This window comes from Zootoca vivipara, chromosome 4, assembly GCF_963506605.1.
Source record: "Zootoca vivipara chromosome 4, rZooViv1.1, whole genome shotgun sequence".
Taxonomy (NCBI): Eukaryota; Metazoa; Chordata; class Lepidosauria; order Squamata; family Lacertidae; genus Zootoca; species Zootoca vivipara.
The window spans coordinates 53731079-53756920 of NC_083279.1; the positions used below are offsets into that span (position 1 = coordinate 53731079).

General features: G+C 40.4%; 2 protein-coding genes across 8 annotated transcripts; one reads left to right on the plus strand and one right to left on the minus strand.

Moving 5' to 3' along the window:
- Positions 1 to 905: 905 nt before the first annotated feature.
- On the minus strand, positions 906 to 17925 carry GABPA (GA binding protein transcription factor subunit alpha). 5 transcript variants are annotated; one of them, XM_035114855.2, is made up of 10 exons: positions 17645 to 17925; positions 15576 to 15676; positions 13541 to 13685; positions 11938 to 12022; positions 10760 to 11005; positions 8800 to 8994; positions 7852 to 7908; positions 5563 to 5703; positions 4854 to 5046; positions 906 to 3560 (listed from the first exon to the last, which is right to left on the minus strand). In XM_035114855.2, the coding sequence occupies exons 2-10, from the start codon at positions 15650 to 15652 to the stop codon at positions 3332 to 3334; spliced, it is 1368 nt and encodes a 455-aa protein (XP_034970746.1). In that variant the 5' UTR covers positions 15653 to 15676; positions 17645 to 17925; the 3' UTR covers positions 906 to 3331. The 5 variants fall into 5 exon arrangements, with proteins under 5 accessions (XP_034970746.1, XP_034970749.1, XP_034970750.1 ...); XM_035114858.2 differs by lacking the exon at positions 17645 to 17925 and adding an exon at positions 17026 to 17544; XM_035114859.2 differs by lacking the exon at positions 17645 to 17925 and adding an exon at positions 16996 to 17544.
- A 52-nt stretch (positions 17926 to 17977) lies between these two features.
- ATP5PF (ATP synthase peripheral stalk subunit F6) lies at positions 17978 to 24858 on the plus strand. 3 transcript variants are annotated; one of them, XM_035114865.2, is made up of 4 exons: positions 17978 to 18100; positions 20371 to 20562; positions 23663 to 23787; positions 24736 to 24858. In XM_035114865.2, the coding sequence occupies exons 2-4, from the start codon at positions 20393 to 20395 to the stop codon at positions 24762 to 24764; spliced, it is 324 nt and encodes a 107-aa protein (XP_034970756.1). In that variant the 5' UTR covers positions 17978 to 18100; positions 20371 to 20392; the 3' UTR covers positions 24765 to 24858. The 3 variants fall into 3 exon arrangements, with proteins under 3 accessions (XP_034970756.1, XP_034970753.1, XP_034970754.1); XM_035114862.2 differs by lacking the exon at positions 17978 to 18100 and adding an exon at positions 18199 to 18389; XM_035114863.2 differs by lacking the exon at positions 17978 to 18100 and adding an exon at positions 18268 to 18393.
- The last annotated feature ends 984 nt before the right edge of the window (positions 24859 to 25842 follow it).

Consider the following 25842-nt stretch of genomic DNA (forward strand, 5'->3'; position numbering starts at 1 on the left):
TCAGCCAGTTACTAATGGACTGCACCCTTTGGCTGTTGCTGAGGCAGCTGCCTGGTTTCACCGAGGCTGAAAGGCAGGCACAAGATGTTTAACAAAAATAGCTCAAATCTACAAGCTGCTGTGCAGAGCTGCCCCCACAGCCTATTATTTTATCCTGCTGCTTTTAAATACAGCTCCTGTGAGTTTGGGATGCTGCTGATACATGCAGTAAAATAATCCAGCAAGAATAGAGGTTATTCTGCTGTTTTACAGGTATGCTTCCAGAATATCTAAGATGGGCTCTGCTGGGGTTCAAAGCAACAGCAGCAGATTGGAGCATCTGTGACAATATACATACCGGTAGACTGAAAAATAATGATGCCAACTCAGATAGTAAAAAGGTGAAGAAATCCAACCTAAGATATATTTGTTGTATACACAAATTGAAGCACTGTTGTCTTTACTTGGGAACTTTACCAATTTCCTTATTTTGCAAGAATTACCCATTGCTATTATTGCAAACACTGAAATTAAGCTGAAGTTACACTGGGTGACATCCAGTGGCAGGTCATACAATTTCAACCTGCACAATGGATTTTTTCTTCCTCACTGTAGCCATTTGTGTGAACCCAAAATTGGCTTCTTAGGTCTGGGGGAATTCCCAGAGCAAATTTTGGGGCTTTATGGAAGTCTACCCAGATGAGGAAAGGAAAGTGCCATTGTGCAGCTTGACATTTGTTTCGCAATCAAGCAAAATGTCTGCCAATGAATTTAAGAGATCCACAAACTGCAGAAATGCTGGAGTAATGATATTTTTTATCATTTGCATTATCTCTTCCTTTTCTACTACATGTCACATCTACTAAATTTACTAAGAAAACACTGCAAAAAGTTATATACACTTTGAATGTACAAAAGACAAAACGTTTTGTTGTGTAAAATTTTATTTTCTTACTTTACTATATTGACAATTTTATGCACAAATATTTTAGAGTAAAAATAGAAAATAATTGTTTTATGTAAAATTCAACACAAAATACATAATTAGCAGAATATGTGTCCTTAAAGAGTAAAAATGTATGCAAAACCCCCTCCATTTTACAAAAAATTGGGAATAGACCTTCTATATTTTTCTTCTGACAGCCACACAATGCTATTTAACATACAATAATCCATACCTTACTGAAGACCTCGATTAGTCACAGATTGTCCCCACAATAAATCTGACAAGTATGTACTGTTTTTAAAACACATCAGTACTCTATACATGGGGAAAATATTACAAGAAATGCAGCAAACTTACAAAGGAAGTATAATGACATTTTAAAATTCAGAAAACAAATCCAATGTATATATAATAAAAGGCCATGTGCCATGTTTACTAATATGGCTTATTCTGTTATGTGCATAGCTGAGAGTATATTTATGACAGCATTCATATATGTAATTTGTGGTCACCCTTGTCTACCCCAAGGTTTACAGGCTGCCTTCTTTTACAGGGAAAAATTAGATGCCTGTACACTTCAAACACATCTTAAAGAGATGCATATGAACTAGTAATGTAAGTTATGTTGCTTGTCTTCCTTAGCACTACATAAAATGTCCAAACCCATATTTTTAGGAATGCAGCTTCTCTCCCCTCCCCACCCCAGCTATGGACTAATGGCTCCAGTGATGCATAGGAGAGTTCAAAGTCTTGATAAATGATTAAAGTGGGTTTTTCTCTTACCATAATTATCATTCAGACTTTGAGAGAAAACATATTATTAACCAGCTTGACTAACAGCATAAAATATTAGTGTAACTTAAACTGCAATCCTGTAATGTTAAATACAAGTCCCACTGGAGTCAATGGACTAAACTGGCCATCAGAAACATTAAATGCCACCCAAAGGTTTAAACACTTTCTTTGCCTAATGATGTTTAAATACCAGAATATCTTCTATGTTTCTAAGCAATCTGAAAATAAGCAAATGAGTCAAGCTGTAACTACAGCTACAATCTTACTTTCCCAGGACTAAGCTACATTTTATGTTCAGTGCTTTTTACTGTAAGCCTGTTTTTCAACTCTGAGTGATTTGCTCTTACAGATGAAGGCCCTCTGCTTAACATCTGCACTTTCACTGATTGTTAAGTGAAACCACAACTTCAAACGAGTTTGTTCTTCTAATTGTGATGATTCAACAAAAAGCCTACATTCAGAACAAAGGGATATTTATAACAAACAAAGGGATGGCGAAGAAAAATAGCATAAACTTATCTAGATTTAATTTGGTTATCTTTTTAAAAATGTTATCAAATGAATTAACTATGAGTGATACACACCCTTTTCTTTCCAAAGCATCATAACAACAGCTTGGAAATTTAAGTAATTTAAAGAAAACTGCTTTTTTCTGTATCTTAATACAGAGGTCTATATAACATTGAGAAGTCAAACTTCTTTTCTTATCAATTTACCTGCAGATTACATTTTATTTCTCAACAGGTAGGGGCTTCTCTCTGTGATTAACTTAAGTCTTCAGTTCAAAGTCAGCTACACTGCAAGTATAAGCAGAATCAGCTGATATACTCTGCAGTGTAGATTAAAACAAAGCAAAACCTATTCTTTGGATGAGAGACAGCATTTCAAGTTTTTAATCTCGTAATAGGAAAAATGTGGAAAACCTTTTTGTGCCAGACATTAAGCTTAGCAATGTCTCTCAAGATAGTTAAGCACTTTCCCTCAAATACACGTTATCTACATATTTTATCAAAATACTCATAATTGGTTTTTGACCTTGCTGAACTTAAATTTGGATTTCTCTTCAGCAGTGATCTCTCAATTCTGCCTATAATACACTTCTTTTGCGATGAGAAATCATCTTAGGAGCATGCTACTTTTCAGTGTGTTTTTTACAGCCTGACATGCTAAGGAGCATGGTTAAGAGAAGCTGCCTTACCTCTGGAAATACATTACTCTCAATTTGGTAGCTCAGAAACAGAAGTGCAGAGAACTAAATTCAAAATATTGACAGGTTTACATTGTGTAAATATGCTTCAATTTCACAAAACGCTGGACAAATTTGTAAGTATGGCATAACATGGCACCAACCAATTTTGAGCTCTCTTACCAATCCAACTTGTCACATCATGTCTGTCTTCATGCTGAAGAATCTGGAGTGCCTTTAACATACATGAAATATATACCTTTACGTGAAAAAGATCCAAATTTATGGGAGTCTCAGTTCTCCGTAGAAAAACCATGCATCATATTGAACTGCCAAGGAATGAAGTAGCAGCTCCCATTTTAGGACCAGAAACTGCTCAATATACAAGAAAGGCCTCATGCTCCCAAGCTTTTAGGTCCTGGTACTCAGTTATCTTTTTCTGTTTGCAGAGATGCTGTAGCCAGTGCAACTGCTGTGACAGGTTGTGCAATACCGTGGAGTTGCATCTTTGCCAGTTTCTTTTGTTCACACTCTGTGACCAACCGGTTCAACTCTGCTGCGCTGTACCCAATGAGAGTCTTCAAGTCACAGACAAATTTGTATACAAACCTCTTGCCTTGCACTTTGCAGATCATGTCTCCATCGTAGTAATACCTTCATTTAGAAAAAAGGGAACAAAAAGTCCTTGAAAAAGTAACTGATGATAACTAACACGGATGATAACTATAAAATTTGATAAAAGCTGCCTTTCTAACTTAAAGCATGTCCCTTGCCTCACATCTAACAAGATCTCCAAGGTGGCAAAATATAAGGATGACTTTGGAGACCATCACAAACTTGTTTTCCTTTTGTAGGCCCTGAATTACAGTGCAGCTTCAACTGTTTGAGAATGCCTATCTGCATGGAGGCTTCAGATGGACACTTGAGCCTACTTTCTTATCACTTAGAAAAAGCGACCGTCAGTGCAAATGAGTCTTCTGATATATGCAGCCTTGCATACTTGTTTGCTCAATTTAACCTATGCAGCAGAAAGAATCTACTTTGCCATCACTTTATGCATGAAACTGGGTATTGTGGAGTTCAACACCAATGAAGGCACAACAGAATCACCATGCTTGTGATAGGACAACATGGATACACATTGAGGAGATGGGCTGCATGTACATTGTCATTATAGTTTTTTTGGAAAATAATAATGTGCATTCACCATTGGAAGCTGAGGGATTATGGGTTTTAGTTAAACTTTCAACATCTAGACATGTAGCCTTATTATATTGAATAGCCGCCAATAGTTAAATTTTGCCTTCAGCTGACTTTCCTAGAGTATTTAGCTGGCTATAAACCACAGTTAATACATGTGACAGCATGCAGTTAATTAAAGTTAATAGTTCACTGAAGTCCACACATTCAGAAGGGGAAACCACTTTAAGGTATTGTCTAAATCAGGCATCCCCAAACTTCGGCCCTCCAGATGTTTTGGACTACAGTTCCCATCTTCCCCGACCACTGGTCCTGTTAGCTAGGGATCATGGGAGTTGTAGGCTAAAACATCTGGAGGGCCGCAGTTTGGGGATGCCTGGTATAAATCAATATGATGAGTATTCAATTTAATTAATTAATTAATTTACTATTCTTAATAAATTGACACTGGACTTATGACAAAAGGAAGTACTTCTTCACATAATGCATAGTTAACATAAAGAATTCGCTACCACAGGATGTGGATATGGCCATTAAAGTTTAAAAGGGAATTAGAAAATTCGTGGAATTTAAATGGAACCAGAATGTTCAAGAGCAGTGTACCTTAGAATACCACATGCCAGGGACAAACAACAGGAAACCATCACCTTCATGCTGTTTGTTAAATTCCATGGGCAACTGGGGGTTACTGTTAGAATCAGACTCTGCTCTGATCCAGTATAAGCAGTTCTTATGTTCTTAACTTACCGTAAAGCACGGCTGAGTTTCTCATAGTTCATAGTAGGCTTATTTTTACGTTGTCCCCATTTCTGTGCAACTAGCTCTGGTTGATTTAGTTTGAACTCTCCTTCATCGCCAACCCATGAAATGCAGTCTCGAGCATCTTTGTCAGTCAGAAGCTCAAGCAAAAATTGCCAGAGTTGGATCTGGCCATTGTTTCCTATTGAAAATGAAATGATTAAAATGCAGATTTAAAAACATGTTTTTCATCTTATGAGCCTTACTTGTGATCAATACACTTGTGTATTAAAAACTTCATTTGTTGTTGTTGTTTAGTCGTGTCCGACTCTTTGTGACCCCATGGACCAGAGCACGCCAGACACTCCTGTCTTCCACTGCCTTCATATCCCAATCTTATTTTTTAGCTTTATGGAATTTGTATTTTTCATTAATGCAAATTTTAAAATCTATTTTAATGTCTATTCTCTCTGTTGCAAAAGATGGGCATTATTTTATCTACCAGCTATGAAATCGTTATTTTTTCTGTCTTGGTGGTTCTCCTCCAAGAGTCTTCAGGTTGAGATAAATTATTTTAAGAAACAGAAACTTTGCTCATTCAAATAAAACTGACCTTTGTTCTTCTAAGATACTAACAAATTCTACAGTACTCTATGGACTGGAGTATTCATACTATATGGATACTTAAAATATTTTGGTTTTAGTTAAAAGAAAATACCTGTTCTGTTCCCGGGTGAACTTCTATCTTCTCCAGAAATCCTTGGTGCTCTCTGCACTTTTGCTGTCTTTGCACTGCTGTTGATGACTTTAATAGTGGTTGGAGTAGCAGGCTGTACAGATGCTGGAATAATCTGCACAGCTACAGAGAAAACATATGATTATATACCCATAAGATTAAAAATGGGTGTTAGATGCATGAGCAGAAATTCCCATGTCAGACAGCAAGACACAGGAACAGCCCAAGATATTACAGACATTTGACATGGAATATAATAATATGAGCTACCGTAGTTCAAGAACAGAAGAATATGTAATAAAATATTACAAATGCTGGTGAATTTACATTATGAGGTCATTTTCTTAAACTTTAGCTCCATTAATCTGCACTATACAGATGAAGGGATATTGAACTGGAGATAGAAGAGTTTTAATATTTTCTCTGAAGAGTACACAAACAGCTTTATTCAGCCCTTCTATAACCAAATACCAGATAACGTCCAACAGCATTATCAATAAGTCATCTGAAAAATGGTGTCATTGCCTGGCACTTGGAAATAAACATTTGTGATGGAGTTAGTTCCCTACTGAAATATGTCTGGAACACCAAAGTATTTTAATTTTTTTATTATTATTAGTTACAATGCTGCATCAGAAACAGTGATTTTTGGCACAGCAAGTCTTTCAGTTGGGCTGCATAACTAGGGAAACCAATCTCTGTATAATTAAAGAGTTTGTATTACACACACAATGAATTTCTGAGTTGTGAAGTAGTGATGGCTTGCCAACTAATCTGTAGAGGGGGAACCTTTGACTCATAGGCCAAATTAGGCCTACCTAGTTTCGTAATTGGGCCCATAAAGCTGGTATCCCAAAGTCCTGGCCACCTGCCTCATACAAAAGCTAAGTTTGCAGTTGGTGCCAATCAGCACTGACTGAGAACCCTGCTGGGATAAGGTGTACTCAAGAGTCTGCTTATCCCAAAGGAAGTTAAGACAGTATCAATAAGCAAGCTTCTTTCAGCAAGTATTGTCCTCTGCAACCCAGCTTGAGTTCAAGTCTATTTGGAGGGAGGAGAGAGATAACTACAAAGATAGATATATGTGCCACAGCATATAATTTATTACCACAGAGTATTCCTAAAAATTCTGGTTCTTTCTGCAGGCCGCTGAGCCTCCATGCAGGCACTCTCAGGAGTATGCTCCTGATTCTTTCCTTTGAAACAGGGTCACCTGGTATCATGTTGATGTCAGGTGATGTAATACCTAGCAGTCAGTCCCTGACAGTGTCCTGTGGAGGATGGGGGAGCATAGCATCTGGCCTGCCAGCCAAATCCTATTCCCCACCCTAGTCTATACTATCAGTTTTGTATTTTTATTGAAAAGTGTGAGGGCTCTGCCACCACAAATCTGAAGTATGCATCAATCTTACCCCAAATTTTGTGACTACTCTAATTTATGCAAATACCTTATGATTTTGCATTACAGTCATACCTTGGTTCTCGAACGGAATCCGTCCCGGAAGCCCGTTTGACTTCCAAAAACGTTTGAAAACCAATGCACTGAAAACCAATGCAGAGCTTCCGATTAGTTGCGGAAGCAGCGTCGGACATTCAGGTTCCAAAGAACGTTTGCAAACCGGAACACTCACTTCCAGGTCTGCAGCGTTCGACAGCCAAAACATTCAAATCGCAAGGTGTTCGACAACCAAGGTATTCTGTATTCTGCTTCTGCTAGCCAAGAGAAGCAAACAGGTGATACTTAAGCTTCTGTACCTTTTGTAGTGCCACTTCAATAAAACTTTTGTTGCTCCTCTTTATTTGCTCCCAAACTAAGAAGAAAGTAACTAGCTAAAGTGTTTTCCAATAAAAGTAAAGAACTGTGGGTGAAAGCACCATAGAAATAATAACCGTACCAAACTAGTTCTGCCCAGGACAGACCTTATTAGTTACTCTCTACTCCCAAATTGTTTGCACTCTCTTTTTAAAGTATCCCATGAGAAACACCAGTAAACTGCTGCTAGATAATCCAGGAATAATTTAATATTGAACTAATGCTCAATATTAAAGCCCCACAGCAATGGGAACACACCTTGCAGTAGACCTCCTGGTTCACTGGTCAGGTGCCAGTGTGAATGCACCATTAGAGACAAATGTTCTTAATTTCAAATTGATTCCATCTTTAAAACGTTAAAGAGCAGCTTCCAAGTTCAAGCATTTTTATATAGACTATGATAAGACTCTATTGAAAATACTATTTCTTTAAAACAAAATCATAGAAGGACAACTTACGTTGATCAATAGTAACTGTAGCTATTTCTCCAGAGTGTTCTTGGCTAGCCAGCACATCTGGATATACAAGAAAAATATTAAATACTAAACTTTGGCAATATTTTCCCTTGAAAAAATGAGGAAAGAACACAGGAAAGTGCTAATTTTATAAAGAATATAAGAATTAGGAACATGCTTGAAGTCTAAAGGCCATGCAGGGAAAGGAAAAAAGAAATACACATCTATAATATTTATAATGTTATTAGAGTTACAGGCAATTCTGCATTTCACATTTCTTTCATATCTGGTAATTTTTAGTAATTACTTTCTGTTGCCTCGTATATATTCTTAACTAAAAGAGGAATAGGAAGTATAGAAGCATTTAGTTTCTAATAGAGATTGAAGAATGATTTAAATCTTACTTTACATTTTCAGTAACTCTTCTCCTGATGCTAAGAATATTTGCATTTTGAGAAAACTAAACTGCTATAGTGTTTAAATTATCCATGTCTAGAAGCTGATACATACAGAACCCTTACAATTTGCATTGCACTATGGGTAAAGGTAAAGGGACCCCTGACCATTAGGTCCAGTCGCGGATGACTCTGGGGTTGCGGCACTCATCTCGCTTTACTAGCCAAGGGAGCTGGCGTACAGCTTCCGGGTCATGTGGCCAGCATGACTAAGCCACTTCTGGCGAACCAGAGCAGCGCACGGAAATGCCGTTTATCTTCCCGCCACAGCGATACCTATTTATCTACTTGCACTGCGTGCTTTCGAACTGCTAGGTTCGCAGGAGCAGGGACCGAGCTATGTGTACAGAACCCTAAAGTGTCAGTAGCATTTTAAGTCATAGTGACTGAATGCATACATTACTTGATAACTAGGACTGCCATGATGTAGACTTTTTATTTAAAAACTTTTATTTAAAAAAATAAAACAATATATTTGTTGAGAAAACTCACATACATTTTCGAAGAAGTTCCAGGTGGCTCCAAAGGATTTCTCCCCGAGGGACCCTCTGGAAGAAGTCCTCTTGACCGAGGCTGCACAACTCTCTCCCAGGAATGCTAAGAGTATTGAGATCTATGTCTGTCATGCTGAACTCCTTCATCACCCATACTACCCAGTGCAGTACCTGGTCAGTTGACCACTGTACTGGATCTAGGAAAGAAGAGAATATTCTACTTATTTTTCTCAATGTTGCAACAGGCTTTGTTAGACCATCATCAGCATACATTCAAACAAAGTATTCTTAAAATGAACATAAAAGCCCAACAGATGGCAGGTTCATGCAGCTGAAGCAATACAGTGGTACCTCTACTTATGAATTTAATGCGTTCGGAACGCACATTCGTAAGTTGAAAAAAATTGTAAGTCAAATCCCATAGGAATGCATTGGGAGAAAAAAATCGTAAGTAGAAAAGTAGAAAAAAATCCTATCTAAACCGCATCCAAGATGGCGGACGGAGCTCCATTCGTAAGTAGAAACATTCGTAAGTAGAGGTACCACTGTAATAAAGAAAAGGAATTCTAGTATATTATCTATTAAAATCTTACTATCCAACTACTTTCATATCTATACTTAGCTAAATATCAAGTTTTCAGAAAATAGCTTTATTATGACAACCATTTTCAGAGACATAGTGGTAACTCATGGACTCGTGTAGTCTTTTTTCAAAGATTCATGACTACATCATTATGTTGAACATATAAATTTATGGAAATGACTGATAGCTGCTAACTTCAGATGTCACAACAAAGCGCTTCCGACTGCTTCAGTCTCCCCTTCCATGTGAAAGGAGGAAAATGTAAAGCTTTTTGGCATGGTTTTGAACAAATTGCCATTTCTCTTTATGTCCGAATATACAAAAATATATTTTATTCTATCCACAGTTGCTCAATACACCAGGATCTGAAGCCAGTTTGATTCTGGTTTGTCTGAACTAGGTGTCACTGGAATAAACTACAATATCACATACCGTATTCAGATGTAACGTTAAACTCTAAATAGTGACATTAAACTTTCAAACTTCCTCCCCTTCTATATACAGGAAGAAAGGAAAGTAAACAACCCCAAGGCTCACACTTGCTTATCCTCATAATGGTAAACTAAGATTTAGTTTTACATTTGAACCAGACCAAGTCAATCCATCTCTCTACTAGTGCTGTCTACTCTGAATGACATGAACTATCCAGTGCTTCAGTGACTGATTTATTGACTGATTACTAAATTTGTACACCACCATTCATCTGAAGATCACAGGGTAGTTCACAACAAAAACGAGAACACAAAATACAAATCAAACAAAAACAAACCAATAACCCTGCTCCCACAAACATTTAAAAGGCCATAGAATGTTAATCAGCTAAACACCTGGTTATAAAGAAATGTTTTCGCCTGGTGCCTAACAATATGTAATGAAGGTGCCAGGCAAGCTCCCCTGGGGAGAGCATTCCACAAATATGTGAGGAGCCATGGCAGAAAAGGTCCATTCTTGTTTTCTGACCCTCCAGACCTCTTGTGGAGGAGGCACACAAAGTAGGGCCTCAGATGATTATCACAGGGTCCAAACCAATCTCTCAAAGAAATGTTTAGCTACTACAGTTTTACAATTAGAAAATAATTATATTTTCATAGCTTATTTCCCCTCCCTGAACTACTGCATACATCAGAGAAAATGCAAGCCTAAACCTCAGCACAAGAGGTTATGAATTCCCCCTGCTTATATGGCATTCCCTTGGCAATGATGCTGAACTGACAAAATGAAACGTTCACAGTAGAAACTGAATGTGCACCATATTTATTCAACATCACTTTCTCATTATTACAAATCAGACATCTAAGCAGAACTATCTGCAAATGGAGGGGGAGATAGAGAAAAAAGCCCACAAAGATATATATATACCATTGTATACAATTTATTACCATAGGGTATTCCTAGACGTTCCTGCTCTTTTCGGTAGCCTTCTAATGCTGCAGCCCAACGAGTTACTTGTTCAGATGTTTCATCAGAGATGGTGGTAATATGTTTCGTTCCATCCAGTGTTATCACTTGAGCTTCTTCAACAAGGTGTGCCTCAGTTTCCGTATGGTGGGCATCTGGGTCAATCACAACCTCAACAGTTTCTACTGGCTTTACAATTTCAAGGATGTTTAACTTTGGTTCTATTCCTGTACAGAGGAAGATAATTGAGAAAACACCACACACAAAATGCAATCTATCACAAAGTGGAACAGAACAAATTAATGGTGTTCTAATTCAATACAATATATTTTTTAAAAAATCTGCTTCATACTGTTCTGATAAAAAGTTAACTATACAGTCCTGAGAAAGGTCAAAGCCTCCACAATTATAAGATACAGTTTCTTTCCTTAGTCATGGTGCTGTTTTATAACTTTTATCTGTTTTTATAATATTTTGCACATTGCCTTGGGACATATGTAGAAGGCAATTAATAAACAACAGCAATCATACGTTATAACCAGTGAGTAAATAATTTTATTTCAGAGCCCTCTTAAAAATAAAATCTTTATAAATGGCATTTTAACTTCAATTTTAAATGCTTCATTCCAATACTGTGTCATCACTTTAACATTTAAAATTCTAAAAAAATGCTGTTCATAAATATTTTGTGAAATGCAAACTCTGAATTCCCAGCTCACCAACTTTTACTGTATCTCATTTTCAACCCGCTAGCTCCCAATATCGACTTTGACCTTATAGTTTCATCATTTAAAAAAACCATATGCAGGTTTAAGCATATACATCTGTATAATCAATAAGCTGTGCAAAAGCATTTGCAAGTCTACAAAGTCCTTCAAAACACTAAAAGGAAACCAATTTTCCAGATTAATCATTCTGACCTGGTCACTGACATGTATTACGATAAAAATTTACCCTGTGCAGTAAGTTGACAATAACTAAGCTCTAATGTGTATACTTATATCCAGCCATTGAGAAATAATATTTGAACAGAAAAAGCTATTACTGTAGGTCAATAACAAGGGCTGCATACCAACCCTGCCATTAAATAGTACTGTTTTTAACATACATCTCCACCAGATGCAGGAAACGTCATAAATCTACAGAATTAGTTTTTTACCTTGCCTTGATATTACTTGGACACTAAGCTGCACTGTTCCATCTGTCTTGACACCTTGATCAAAAAGACTACGATCTGGATCCAGCTTGATAAGCAGAAATTCAAAAAAAAGGTAGTCAACTTATTATTATATTATGAGTTTGTTCACAACAATCAGGACAGGACAGTCGGTGGGAGAACACCCTTGGGGGGATTTTCCAGGTGGATAAGGTTCCAAGGTTGTCTTCCGTAGCTTTCCTCTCTCCTGGAATCCTTCCCACACAGCATCCGATAGGTCACCATAATGGTATGTAGATACAGTGGTACCTCGGTTTATGAACACAATTGGTTCCGGAAGTCTGTTCATAAACTGAAGTGTTCATAAACTGAAGCGAACTTTCCCATTGAAAGTAATGGAAAGTGGATTAATCTGTTCCAGACAGTCCGCGGAGTACTTAAACTGAAGCGTTCATAAACTGAAGCGAACTTTCCCATTGAAAGTAATGGAAAGTGGATTAATCCGTTCCAGACGGGTCCGCAGAGTACTTAAACTGAAGCGATCATAAACTGAAGCATAGGTGTAATTGGTTCCAGAAGTCTGTTCATAAACTGAAGCAAACTTTCCCATTGAAAGTAATGGAAAATGAATTAATCCGTTCCAGATGGGTCCGCGGCGTTCATAAACCGAAAATTCATAAACCGAAAATTCATAAACCGAGGTGTTCATAAACCGAGGTTCCACTGTATATCACATGCCCTTATTGTACAGCACTTTTGAAACCACAGTGTGTTGAACATGCATCAAAGATATGACCTCCAGGCTACGGTAGCCTTTGTTTTGGGAGGCCTATTGAACACAATTGGAGGTGTGCTTTGCAATATCTTCGATCATGCTTCGTTGTTCTAGACCGCTCAGTTAATATTTCTGAGGATATGGCCTGTGTGTTTCCAGTTAGCCATTTCTTTCCTGCTGTTCAAACACACATATTATTTAACATTACATATTTTTTTGTAATTATCCATATAAAATTATATGGGGGGAAATCCCAAGAAAATTGCAATGTTTTATTTTACAGGCAGGGGCTAGTTTTGTCTCCTGAGAGACAACAGCAAAGATAGGACTTGCCTTTCAAAACAGTTACCAGTCTTTAGGATAAACCAGTCTCTTTGCAGCTCTACCCTGCCCTCTAGCATGTATCACCTAAAAGGCAGGCCAGCTTACTTGTTATAATTGAGCATTCCCTTATTTGCTTATAAACCTGAATCTATTTTGTTTTCCTGAGCGAATTGTTGCTTGAATATGTTTATTTGTTTGGAACTTACTTACTCAAAAACTTTGATCTAAACAAAAGTCTCAGTTGTTGAAAAATATGCTAGATATGATACAGAGGAAAAGTTTTGTTGAGTTAAATGAAAAGGTGGCCATGTATCTATGTCCATTTTACTCAACTGATGTGCATCCCCTGGTAGGGATAATTATATTCTATGCAATGTGTTCCAATCAATTAATATTGATAAATATATACAAGAATAATAGAAAATGTAGGCAGAAGATCAAAGGAGTCCTACTCAGTATAGGCCATCCTTTATATTAAAACTTTTAACTGTAATTGTTTTGCTATACCTGTATATCCTGAAGGCAGATTTCATGTGCTTCCAAAGAACATTGAAGTCTTGGTTCCAGTAGTTTCTTAAGATTTCCAACCGGCTCATTGATATCAATAGCCTGACTCACAAATTCTGCAGTGGTGTACGTTTGCTCAACAATGCTGAAACAAAGAGTTTAAAAGGGTTCTTGTATTTGAACAAAAACTACTGTTAGAATGTGCTAATGCTAAACACTCCAGTAAGAGACCTAAACCTCATTTGGTTTTAAAATGGAACAACTTTTGCAAACATATCTGAAGCTGGATTTGAACTCCCTTAACTGCTCTGTGTGTTTTTCTGTAGTGATCTGAACTTGCACTGAACTGAGAATGCATTGGGACATAGAAACCATTACTTTAATGGGGAGTGGGAAGAATCTTACCGTTTATACAAAGTTGCAATGACATCTAGGAATATGCTAATATTGCAATGACATCTAGGAATATGCTAATATTTTAGCAGAGTACAACTGGTATCAAGATAATAGCTATGTAACAAAGATACACAAAGGGAAAGATATCAAGGGAACTGCAAGACATATATCACAAAGATTCCACAGGTTATAATGAAACAGGCCAAGGACCAAAAAATAATGGCAGGGATTAAGCAGGGTAAAGCCCCTAAACCTGACTTACAATTAATTGTATTTTAAGGTAAAGAAACATACCCTTTAAGAAAAATATAGGCAGTATAACTGTAAGGGGGGGAGAAGTATCTTTTCCCCCTGCAATCTTTGCCCACAAGCTTGTGAAACAGAAATATTATGCACAGTTATATTGCCGTTTTTATAGAAACATGCATGAAGTAGAGTGGTACGTCTGGATGCGAACAAGATCTGTTCCGGAGCCCCGTTCGCAACCTGAGCAGTGTGCAACCTGAAGTGCTGAATCTGCGTATGCTCGCCACACAATTCAGTGCTTCTGCGCATTCTGTCATTCAACGCTTCTGCGCATGCGCGAATCGCCAAACCCGGAAGTAACCCGTTCCGGTACTTCCAGGTTCAGCGCGTTCATATCCCGTGGTGTACGCAAACCGCAGCGAACGTAAGCAGAAGTATGACTGTAAATGTTTTCTTAATAAAAAAAAACAGTTTGGTTTCTGCTATATGAAAACATCTAATCACTATACAGCTGGAAAAAAGAAAGGAACAGAAAATGCTTTTAAAGTTGTGATTATTTATGCTCAGAGAGACTTCCACGAGTTAGATTTTTTGGCCCTTGGTCAAGTGGAGTAAGTGTTGAGACTTAATCTCATATGGAGGATATTAAATGAGCAGGAGTTTTCAAATGGAAATTCCTCCCTGTTTGGCTTCTTTTGGTGAAAGAAGAAAAAGTTTCTATCAGAAATGAAGGAAGTAGAAAATGGAGAAAAAGCAAACAGCAACTTATCTGACATTCAACAAACTTGAATTTTTTCCACTGTGGGTGAATTTTAACGTATAGAACCCAACATAATAAAAAAGCTTTGGGTTACTGAAATACAGCTAGGCACTTTCTGTGGCCTCTTTATGGCAACATTCTATGCCAGGGGGGCTAATCTGATTCAGCCCAAGGGCTGCATTCACTCTTTGCCAACCATCCACCACGGGCCACATGCCAGTGATGAAGGTGGCCACCCAACACTCACATGAACATGCAAGCATGCACAAATGCCACCCCCCCAGGCAGATCAGCTCAAGATGGGTATTACTGCTCCTCCCTGCTCAATAAATGAACAATCTGATGACTGGGGGAAGGGGTGATTGTATCAATACCAGGGTGCTGGGATTTTAATATTTTCCTTCCCAGAAATATATTTATTAAGCTTTTTGATACCAAATTCAGTGGGGTGGGCAGAAAAATTTGCTTGGATCGCTGCATCAGGCCCCCACAAACAGCAGATTAGCCACTGCTCTTCTACTGCAACACTCTAAACTGGATTTACAGTAAACACTTGGCTTTCTTCCCTGAATGTGAAATGCAGCTCCAGGGAAAAAATGCATGCATGCACTCCTGCGGATTCAACCTATATACCTTTCTTCAGTGCACTCTTGTTTCTCTGTTCCATCAATTTCTATTTCTATCAGTTCTTCTGCTTCTCTTTTAGTCATGGCTGAAATGTTTCAAGAGGCAACCTGCAAAATGAAATGTGTTTGTTTGTTTTTACACATTACATACAAATAGAAATAACAGGTTCAAAATAAGTACACTTTATTTGTTCATTTACTTTTCAATTGAAAATATGATCTATTGGTCTAGTGGAGTTTCTGCATAGGTGGTTTAGAGCACAATCCAAAGCCATAAATATGGAGCAAGATTTCAACTGGGTGCTGAGCTAATGGTTAAGACCACTAATATATCAAAATAACATTGTTATTAAAATTATTCTGATGTTTGGTAGCTTGTGGATTCATATCCTTTTTTTAAAAAAAAGGCTCATACAGTATAAAACAGATGTCTCTTTTAAAATATTGCTTTTTCAACTTGCTTGCTGTAAATCTCAAACGCTGGCTAATCATTCGTTTCCTTTCATCTTTCCATTCCTCTGCTGAATTCAGAGGCAGGCCATGCAACTTATGAATTATGAGTAATGTCTAGAAGTCAGCTTGAAGCAGTTTCTGTCTGAAACACTGAAGCGATGCACTATTTATCATTTGACTTTATATTATTAGCTTTACCACAACTGGATGTTTCTCCAAAGAGAACTGGAAAATATAACTTTCAAGAAACTGAGGACTTTCAAGATGTTATTTCATTTAATATAAGTTGCTGCCAGATTTGGGGAAATGATCACTATGATTTAAATATAGCTAAAGTGTTAAAAACCTTCACTCTTTGAGGCAAGAGCACAGATATTCTTAATAAAGTAAGCAATTTGTTTCTAGTTATATACACTGCTGTAATTGCCACTTGAAAAACAACAACACTATGATTATGACTATGATTATTTATTCCTGGACCATCTCTTCCTGCAGTCACATAATCGTGGTTCCAAAGTAAACATAATGATGTCAAACTAAGGTATTGCTTTAAAAAGAGTAAAAACATCCCAATGTTAAAACACACTTACAGGGAAGGAAGTTCCTGTTTCATTGGTGGTACACTTTTTGAAGTGTGTATACACTAGTGCATACAGAACTGCACCAGGGCAAGGGGGATGCTGTATGATTCATAGTAGTATACAAGCCACTGATCAAGATATTTTCACTCGTTCAAAAAAAATAAAAATATTGCATCTCAGCAGGTGCCAGTGCTGCCTGCTTCACTTAATGTAACAAAACATCTACGAAGAGACCTAATTCTAGAAACGTAGAGTTGGAAGGGACCCTAAGGATCATCTAGTCCATCCCCCTGCAATGCAGGAATATGTCCCGTATCATGCTCTAACCAACTGAGCTACATGATCTCCTGATCTAATCTCTGGTACCTTTTATTGGCATATTAAGGCACGCACAAAATAACCCTCACTGTCGCATGTACACACTTCAGATACACATGGAGCGATAGAGAGGATGGAGTTGTTGTGATGTTCCTTCGCTTTGAAATAACCCCTCCGACGTTTGACAGGAGCCCGAACAACGGCCGAGATGACCCCGCCAGGTTACACGGACTGAGGGAAGGGGGCGGCGGCGGGAAGGATCCCGAAATGTCCGCCGGCTCCTCCCGCCGCCGCCGTGCCCGTCTCTTTCCCAGGGGAGGCGAAGGTGGCTTTGGACTCCGGCGGCCTCTTCCATGGCGAGCGGGGACGGAGGTATCTCTCTTTCCCGCCCCGCCGTTTGAGAAGAGGAGTAGATGGAGGAGAGGGAAAGGCGCCGCCGCGGTGGCGATGGCGGCGAGGAGGCCCTTGAAGCGCGCAGGGATCCATCTCGCCTCAGCCCAGGCCTTCCTCTCCCTTCCGCCCGCGGCGGCGCCTCCTTGTTGTTTGAACTCGGAACGGAAATGAGGCTCGCGCCGCGCGGGGCAGAAAACGGAAACAAAACACAAGAAGCGAGGAAGCCACGAGACCCCCCCTTCCCCCCCGGATACAGCGCGAGGTGCTTCCCTTTCTCCCCCGCCCGCCCTTTCCAGACGCGCGCCCCGAAGTCTCGCGCCTCAGGACTTACCAGCCGCCGCTGCCGCCACCTCAGCCTCCGTCACAAAAAAACAAAACGCAAAACCCCGCTAACCCGCCAAATCATGCGGAGGAGCGCCCGCCGCTTCCCCTCCCCGCGCCTTTTTTTTTTTGAGGGGGAAAAAACTTTCCAGCCGCGGCGGCTGGATCAACCCCACCAGAGCACCTCACGCCGCCCCTGCGGGAAGAAGGCCGCAGCGCGCTCACACTCGGGTAGAGAAGGCTGCGCGCGGGGCCCTGGCGGGGGAAAAGCGCACACACACAATTCCCCCCTTCGCGTCGGGGCGAAAACTACAACTCCCGGCGTCCCTTGCGAAACTGCTGCCGCCTCCCGAGGAAAGCGCCTCAGTCAAACTCAAAATAGCTTTTGGTCTTTCCCTACCCGCCTACTTGAAGCCGGAAGTGAATCCATCCATTTCCGGTGAAGCGGGGACGGGAAGCAAAGGAGGTACGTCGCTGTTTCTGAGGCGCTTTCAACGGGCTTGCTTTCTCTTTTATAAAGGGCCGGTGCAAGGGAATCTGAGGCTTAAGTACGGCGAGGCGGCCTAGAATTGTGTTGGGGCGGAAAGCGAAAGGCCGGGGGGTTCAAAAGAAAACTCCCGAAGCCCTTTGCGCCTGTTGGAGGCGGGGCCGAGTCAGGTCTTCCCTGTGACTGCGGGCTCCGGCAAGGTGACCGGCGGTTCCTCTGCGGGGTTGAACCGGACGCGAGAGAGCGCGGCGCTGAGGAGGCCGAGCGGGTGGGTGCGTTCGTTTGGGCCTTGCTGGTTCGCCTCAGTCGGTGTGAAACCACCTTCGAGTTTAACCGCCTTCCCAGGCCTTTGAATTAGCCGGCTTCTGCGGTATCTCAGGAGGGTGAATGGTAGCAAATCAACCATAAGCGCAGCTCCCCTGAAGAATTTCAGTCTCCGAAGTGAGGGAGTCGCAGTACTTTGAAAGGTCGACCGTGAGGCGAACCTATCTGGGTTAGACTAGATTGGGCAAGGACGGACCAATGCTGATTCCCCAGGGATTTTTGGGAGGTGGGGGTTAGCTTATACAGGTAAAGGATGCTCTCTGAGTGTGGGTGCATTTCCCCCGCAGCCAGAACTGTCCATTCGCTTTTGCGTTCCCTCCGGCCCAATTTGAGAAAGGAGAAGCGGGTGGTGGGTGGCTGAGTCTGGTTTCTCGTTCTTGTCGTGGTTTGCATCCTGTTAAGAGGACAGATGAACAGGCAAGGAAATGCAGCAGCAGGATCGGGATTGACAGTGCGCCCACTCCCCTGTTCTAAAGTGGGCCTTGTCAGATACCCAACAATGCTGCCGCCCTGGCAGGTTTCTAGACCAGACGCTCCTGTTGCCCAACCTCTGCTTGTAGCTCTTGCTTGGTGCTCTCTTTCTGACCTAGTTTCACACATGAGCATAGTCTAGACCAGGGGTCCCCAGACTATGGCCTGGGGGCCACATACGGCCCCCAAGGCTCTTTTATGCGGCCCCCGGGGACCCCCGCCGCCCGCTCTTAACGGCACGGTGCGGCTGCAGACTTCCGAACGGTAAAAGCGACGGAAATAGCTTGTGCACACATGCAGGCATAATTTCCGGTGTACTTCCGGGTTGGAGGAGGCTTCTGCGCATGCACACAAGCTATTTCCAGCGCTTTCCAGGTCGGGAGTGTGCCAGAGATAGCGTTTGCCGGGTAAGTTTGGGGACCCTTGGTCTAAACTGAGATGTTTTCTTAAGCAAAGCCGTAGCTATGGGGGGAGGGGCTAGCCACTTTTTTGCCCCAGGTGAAGTCTCCAGAGGGGCGTCATTGAGGCGTCCAGCCTCTGTGTGTATTCAAATGTTTGGGGTGGGCGCCCCTGACTTAAGTACCCTTAAGAAGCAGTTATGGAATTTTAAAGCATTTTTAAAGGTGTATTGTTTGAGTCAGGAGAATGCAAGAAAAGAAATTCATAACCTCTATTGATCAATTGTTTTTAAAAGCTAAGAATGTTTCATTTTAGCCATTAGAATAAGGAGCTGTGATAGAAATGTTCCATTCAAAGTAATGGGATGGGGGAGCAGTCTGTTGGAAATTTAACTTTACCCATTAACTTTGGCTGGAATGAAGGTGGGGAACCTTGAACCTGGGGTGCAGGGAGGTGTCAAATGAGACCCATCTGGTCATGAGTACTCTTTCCCAGCCAACACCCATCACTGGATCTGCTCCACACCCTTCTCAAATAGTTTTGGCTGGCTGGATTGTGTCCATGAACTAAGGAAATCTGATGTTTCCATTATTGGAATGTAGTGTGTTGTATTAGGTTAAGGGCTGCTTTTGTTGCTTTGCCCATTTATACTTCAAACTTTGCCCCCTTTTAACCTCTGCCTCACCCATCCTTGGAAGGTTGCCCATTTGGTAATGTGGCACTCAGGGTGGAAAACGTCTATACCTCTGGACTAGGTTATCTGTTATAGTGTCAAGCATCTTACAAATTCTTCATCAAATCTTATATGCAGCTTGTCACCAGATAGTTTCAGAAAGAAATATTGAAACATTAAACAAAACATATTCCATTGCACCCCTGCCACAAAATGGTGCAGTGCTAACTTAGAATGCCCTGCGTCTGGTCAAAACTACTGTGGTGTCCCAATCAGCTGAAACTTGAAAGTGGGCTTCCCCAGTGGAACTGCAACTGTTGGGAGGTTCAGATAGGAATAGAAATATGTAAGATGTAACTGATAGATCCTTATGTCTTTCTAGCTGAAACTTCTACAGATACATCATGATTCTCCAACAGCTCTTCAGGTTTTCTTCTGTTTTCCGTTCCGCAATCTCCTTCCACTTGCGTAGAAACATCGGCTTTTCGGCCATTGCTTTTAATAAGGCAAAGGAACTTGATCCTGTGCAGAAACTCTTTTTGGACAAGATCAGAGAATATAACACAAAGAGCCAGTAAGTGAATGTAGTAAATGCAGAATGCCAAGGCTCCAGTCATTTGATTACTGGTATATTGTTGGCATTTTGATAATTTTCAATTTAATTTTTTTATTGTTGGAAGTTGGTTCTTTGACAGGCCTTGTAGTACTTGACTCCCAGTAATAACAGCCTGCTATGAAATATACAGTGGGGGGGGTGATATTTGATCCCCTGCTAAATTTGCCCGTTTGCCCTCTGACGAAGAAATGACCAGTCCATAATTTTAATGGTAGGTTTATTGTAGCTGTGAGAGACAGAATAACAACAGGAAAAAACCCAAAAACCCAAAAGACAAAAGTCAGAGTTGATGTGCATTATAATGAGTGAAATAAGTATTTGATCCCTTTGCAAAAGATGACTTAGTAATTGCTGGCAAAACCCTTGCTGGCAATTACAGAGGTCAGACATTTCTTGTAGGTGGCCACCACACCAGGTTTGCACACATCTCATGAGGTATTTTGTCCCACTCCTCTCCCCCCCCTTACTGTATATGGATATAAATGTATTTCTTACATTGTTTGCTTGTGGAAAGTAATCAAGTTCTGCATCATATGGTAACTGTTGAGTAAATTCAGACACATAAATTAGACTTTTGAATAAGTGCTCAAAAGTTACTTGCCTGGTGGGGGCTAGTGGAGGAGCAATGGAGAGCTCTGTGTCTCCTCCAGCGGCCTGTTGTATTTCTATGCTGGGAACAGAGAATGAACACAGCACTCCATTCCTCCTCCACATAATATACATCGTATTAGGGCTGTAGCCTAAAAGTCCTTTAGTCCATAGCATGATATTGTAATTGATATTCCTTAGCAGCTCCTCCTACATTGAGTTGTACAGTGTCTTTTAAGCTGCCTCTAAAAATCTTTTATATTGAAAGGTAGAGCTTAAAACTTCTTAAATATATAAAAGCAGACACCAGGAACCTGCAGGCAAGGGCCAGTTAGGACTGGCAGGGGTCCTAATTGACCATGACAATGCCGCCCTGCAGTATTCGTAACATTATATGTGAAGCTTGCTGCAGAGCAAGTAAGAACATGGTCGCAAAGGAACAACTGGCAGCTTAAAGTGAGCTTCCATTTCCCCCCTTTGCATTCAGGACTTATTGATCAGCTGCATTAGGGGGCAACCATTTGAGGGCACTTGCTGTCAGTACTGAATGTAAACCCCTTTGAAGGCATGCCTTCAGTGCCAACTGTCTGATCAGTGACACACTCAGCACCAAAGGGGCTCTCTGAGTCCCACTTCATTTGTTTGCAGGCATGATTTGGATTCAACTTTGCACACAGCTTGTTATTTGAAGTTGTTACCTGACATAATAAAAGCAACAGAATGCTATTTCCCACATAATGGTATTGCATGCCTAGCACAGCTGTTGCTATAGTCAGCCATAGCAACTGTTCATGGGATGCTGAAGTTATTCAAGATTGAACAGTTGCTGTTCCACAAAGTTCACAAATTATTAGGTAAACAATAAAGTGCAAATATGAAAGTTGTGCTGTCTGTATTCTTGCTATAGGATTTAGTCTTCCCAGCAATGAAACATTTCCCCGTGATCTGAAATTCAGCCATACTTATTTATTAATCCCATTTTATATCTCACTTTTTCTCCAGTGAGTTGAAGGCGGTATACATGGTTATTCCTCACCTTCCATGCTCCCAACATCCCTGCGAGGTACATTAGAGAGATTGTGACTGGCCCAAGGTTACCCCAATGAGTTTTAAGATTTGAGCTCTGAATTTGCTCTGGGTCTCCTTGGTCATAGTCTGACACTCCTAACCAGAGTTGTTGCTCTAAATGCAATATAAAGCTTAACCCGCCCACCACCACCACCACCCCAAAAACCCATAGCACCTGGCTGAAAATCTTCCCCATGCTCTTCCATTGTGGACAGCTGCTTATATTATATTTGCTTTTCTGCAGCTGTGCTAATATCAAAAGGAAGATTTGCTGGCTCCTGGCTCCTCTCCAGTTTGAGATTTCTTTGTTCTGTCTTTTAGATTTCAGTGACTTCCACAGAAGGGTGTTGGTAAATAGTTTCCATAACACTGTAAACTGAATACAAAACTATGCCATTTTCTGGCATTTTTTAACATCAGTCACAATATTGGCCACCTTATAAAACTATCATACAACCAATGTCTAGATTTGTTGTATATTTATATTTTGTGGCTCTGCAGATTCCTAACTTGCATCATCCCCAACCAGCATGGCCAATGGTCAGGGACAATGGGAGTTGTAATCCCAACAACATCACACCCCTGATTTATATGTTCTTTGTGAAATTACTCCAAGACTGCATGATCCCCCACCAATTTTATTTTTACAACCATTCTAGAAGGTAGACTAAAGTAGCTGTGTGTGTATATTATCAGTTCCTGGTCACCCAGTCAGCATAAGGGTTGAGTGGGATTTGAATTTAGGTCTCCTTGATCTAAGTCAGGATGGCCCAACTTTTCATACCGAGTAGGGCACAAGAGTACTTCAGCACAGAACCCGGGGGCTGCACAGTCTTGTCATGTGGGGGCAGGGAACAAGAGCAAAATTTGACACAAACACACACCTCACACTGCCTTTCCAAAGCTGGGAAAACAATAGGTAGACTTTAGGAAAGAAGAGAGAGGACTCTAGGATCCCGTCAGAGCCCTCACACCTTCCCAAAGCCCAGCACCTTGCTTACCTTGCTTTGGGAAGGCAGCTCAAGGGCTGCAGGGGGTTTCACCTGAGGGCCACCCAAAAAGACCTCAAGGGCCTCATGTTGGACCACCCTGATCTTATGTAAGTCAAATACTCTCACCTCTACACATTGCTGACTCCTGCCTATGGAATCATTCGTCATTTTGTAATAACAGTTTTTAAAATTACTCTGTAACAAGTTATTGTAACTGTAACAAGGGTTACAATTCACGTAGTGTGAAAACACATTATAGGCATCACTACACTAAAGATCCTATACTGTACTTGAAATGTTCTATTTGTTCTACAAGTTCTCTGTTCGCCTAGTGTTTGTGATTTATTTAGATTCTTTCCCCATCTGTCATTCTAGATATAACAAAACTCAATTAACTCTTGCATTTGTAGGAAAACTGGTGGCCCTGTTGATGCTGGTCCAGAATATGAAAAAAGCTTGCGTGAACAAACGGTCAAGCTCCAGCGGATGTATGGTGGTGGAGATATGACCAAATTTCCAGAATTCAAATTTCAGGGTAAGCTTTTAAGTTTTATGACTAGTTTAGTAATGTAAAAACACGAGTGTGGATAATTGAAATAATAGAAATTAGCTGCTCTGCTGGAACAGATAAGAGATGTTACTTTATTACTCAGGAAATGAAACGAAAGCTGTTCTCCACCTACATTTGTATTGTGAAAATGATGCCATGTTAAATAAAATAAGTGCTTTAAAAAAAAACTTTACTAACTGGTTGCAGTCAGTAACCCCAGATGTTTTCACATATTTTTAAGCATGCTTTTGTGGGATGCGACTTATTCAGTAAACTAGTGAGAATGAGAGTGTGTGTGTAAATGGGCCCAAATGTTGTACCTGATATAAAATGTTATGGCGATACATTCATATTCTTGTTCTCTACATAGTAATCTTAGCAGTTGGTTCTGTTTCCAATAATATTGTTATGCATTCATACATTGTTTTTTTAAATTTTTTTTATCATTTCTTAACCTTTGGTATATTATATATTTTGTGTTTTAATTGTTGTTGTTGTTACTTGTATATTTTACTATAAATAGATATTTTGGTTGATGTTGATCCTCAATATTGCATTAGTGTATATATTTCCCCTGTGGTTGATAGGATCATGATGGCTGAAACAACAACAATAACCTATACATATACTCTCTATGCATCTCTTTGTAAAGCAGCTAATATTTACATGTAAAAACTTGCCTTGGAAGCAATTGTGGCTTTTGCACCATTTACATTGAAGTAGACTCTGTTCAACAACCTGCATTTAAAGGAATGAGTGTTATGCTTCAAGAGTGGTGACGGGCACTCTCCTCTCTTGCAGATTTGTGTAGCTAAAGCTGCAGTTCTAAATTTCTGGCAAATTGACAATAGAATCAAGTTGTAAATCTATCTATTTAGAAAACTTCACCTTGAAAATAAACTGACACTTCCTTTCATTTTTCCCATCTGACAGAGCCCAAATTTGAAGAGGAGCAGAAGTGATGTGATAGCAAGTACACAAGCAGCAGCAATGTGGCTGGAGGTGTTGAATAGGCCCGCGGTTGTAATTTAAATAAACAGTTCAGTGTTCAAATGTGAATATTTGAATTCTGTCGAATATAAATCTGTGCCTTGTTTGCTCATTGGAAAGACCGCTTCATTCCACTGTCCCTCACCTTGTTTTCCTCCAACAATCAGTCTGCATTCTCAGACTTCATTGGGCTGTATTGGGTTTTTCCTCCTTTAGGATTCGGCGGCGGACATAGTTGATGCCCAGTCTCAGCTGTGTTAAAATATTGCTTCTGCCCCTTTTAATATTATTTACTGCTTTTAGCCCGCTCTCCCAGAGTAGCTCACTTCAATAAAAAGAGACTGTCCCTGCCATCAGGTTTACAAACTAAAAGAACACACACATGGAAAGGCGAGTGGGAGCAGGGAAAGGTAGAAGATAGTTTTCCAAGGCCAGATGAAAGGGGTGAGCTGTAAGAGGGCACTTCTATCCAGTTCAAGTCAGGTTGATCTTCTCTTGCTGGTGTTCTTTCTTGAAATGAAATTGGTAGCTCTTGTTCCTTTGACCAATGGATGAGGTCAGAGTATTATATCCCCTTGCTTCTGCAGGGCAACTGGGTGGTTGGAGCTGAATATTCTTCAGTGGATGGAAGGTGAGTACCTTGCAGCTCCTCCTCTGGCTAGTGGATAGAGCTAGATGTGTCATCTTCTTACCATGATGCTATTCCTGGAAGGCAGGGTGGGGGCAGCTTCCGAGGGGCCCTAGGTCTTCTGGCCAATGGCAGAAGCCAGCATGCTTTCCTGCTCTCCAGTCCCAAGGCTGTTCAAAAATAGCTTTAGTGTTTTTATTATCCTTTCAGGATAAGATGATTCTCTCAACAGCTTTTTCTCCATCATATTTTTCTAGCTATTCCATTCCCACCCCATTTTCAGCTTCTTTGTCAACAGTTGTATTCCTTTGGTACTTCTGGGGGTTTTTAGGAGGTGGACTCAAGGGTTTTCTACTTCCAAAAAGACCTGGAGTTACAAGAGGAGGTACCAGCACGTTCTGAGTATGTGGTTGTTTCCAGTT

Bases quoted from the DNA above. Each gene is read 5' to 3' on its own strand.
- GABPA (XM_035114855.2), bottom strand. From the start codon at position 15,652: ATGACTAAAAGAGAAGCAGAAGAACTGATAGAAATAGAAATTGATGGA. The intron at 5,047-5,562 runs GTATTTTCTTTT...CATTTTCAATAG, and splicing joins TTCACCCGGGAACAGAACAG to GAAACAATGGCCAGATCCAA. The intron at 3,561-4,853 runs GTAAGTTAAGAA...TTCTAAATGAAG, and splicing joins AAACTCAGCCGTGCTTTACG to GTATTACTACGATGGAGACA.
- ATP5PF (XM_035114865.2), top strand. From the start codon at position 20,393: ATGATTCTCCAACAGCTCTTCAGGTTTTCTTCTGTTTTCCGTTCCGCA. The intron at 20,563-23,662 runs GTAAGTGAATGT...TTGCATTTGTAG, and splicing joins GAATATAACACAAAGAGCCA to GAAAACTGGTGGCCCTGTTG. The intron at 23,788-24,735 runs GTAAGCTTTTAA...CCCATCTGACAG, and splicing joins TCCAGAATTCAAATTTCAGG to AGCCCAAATTTGAAGAGGAG.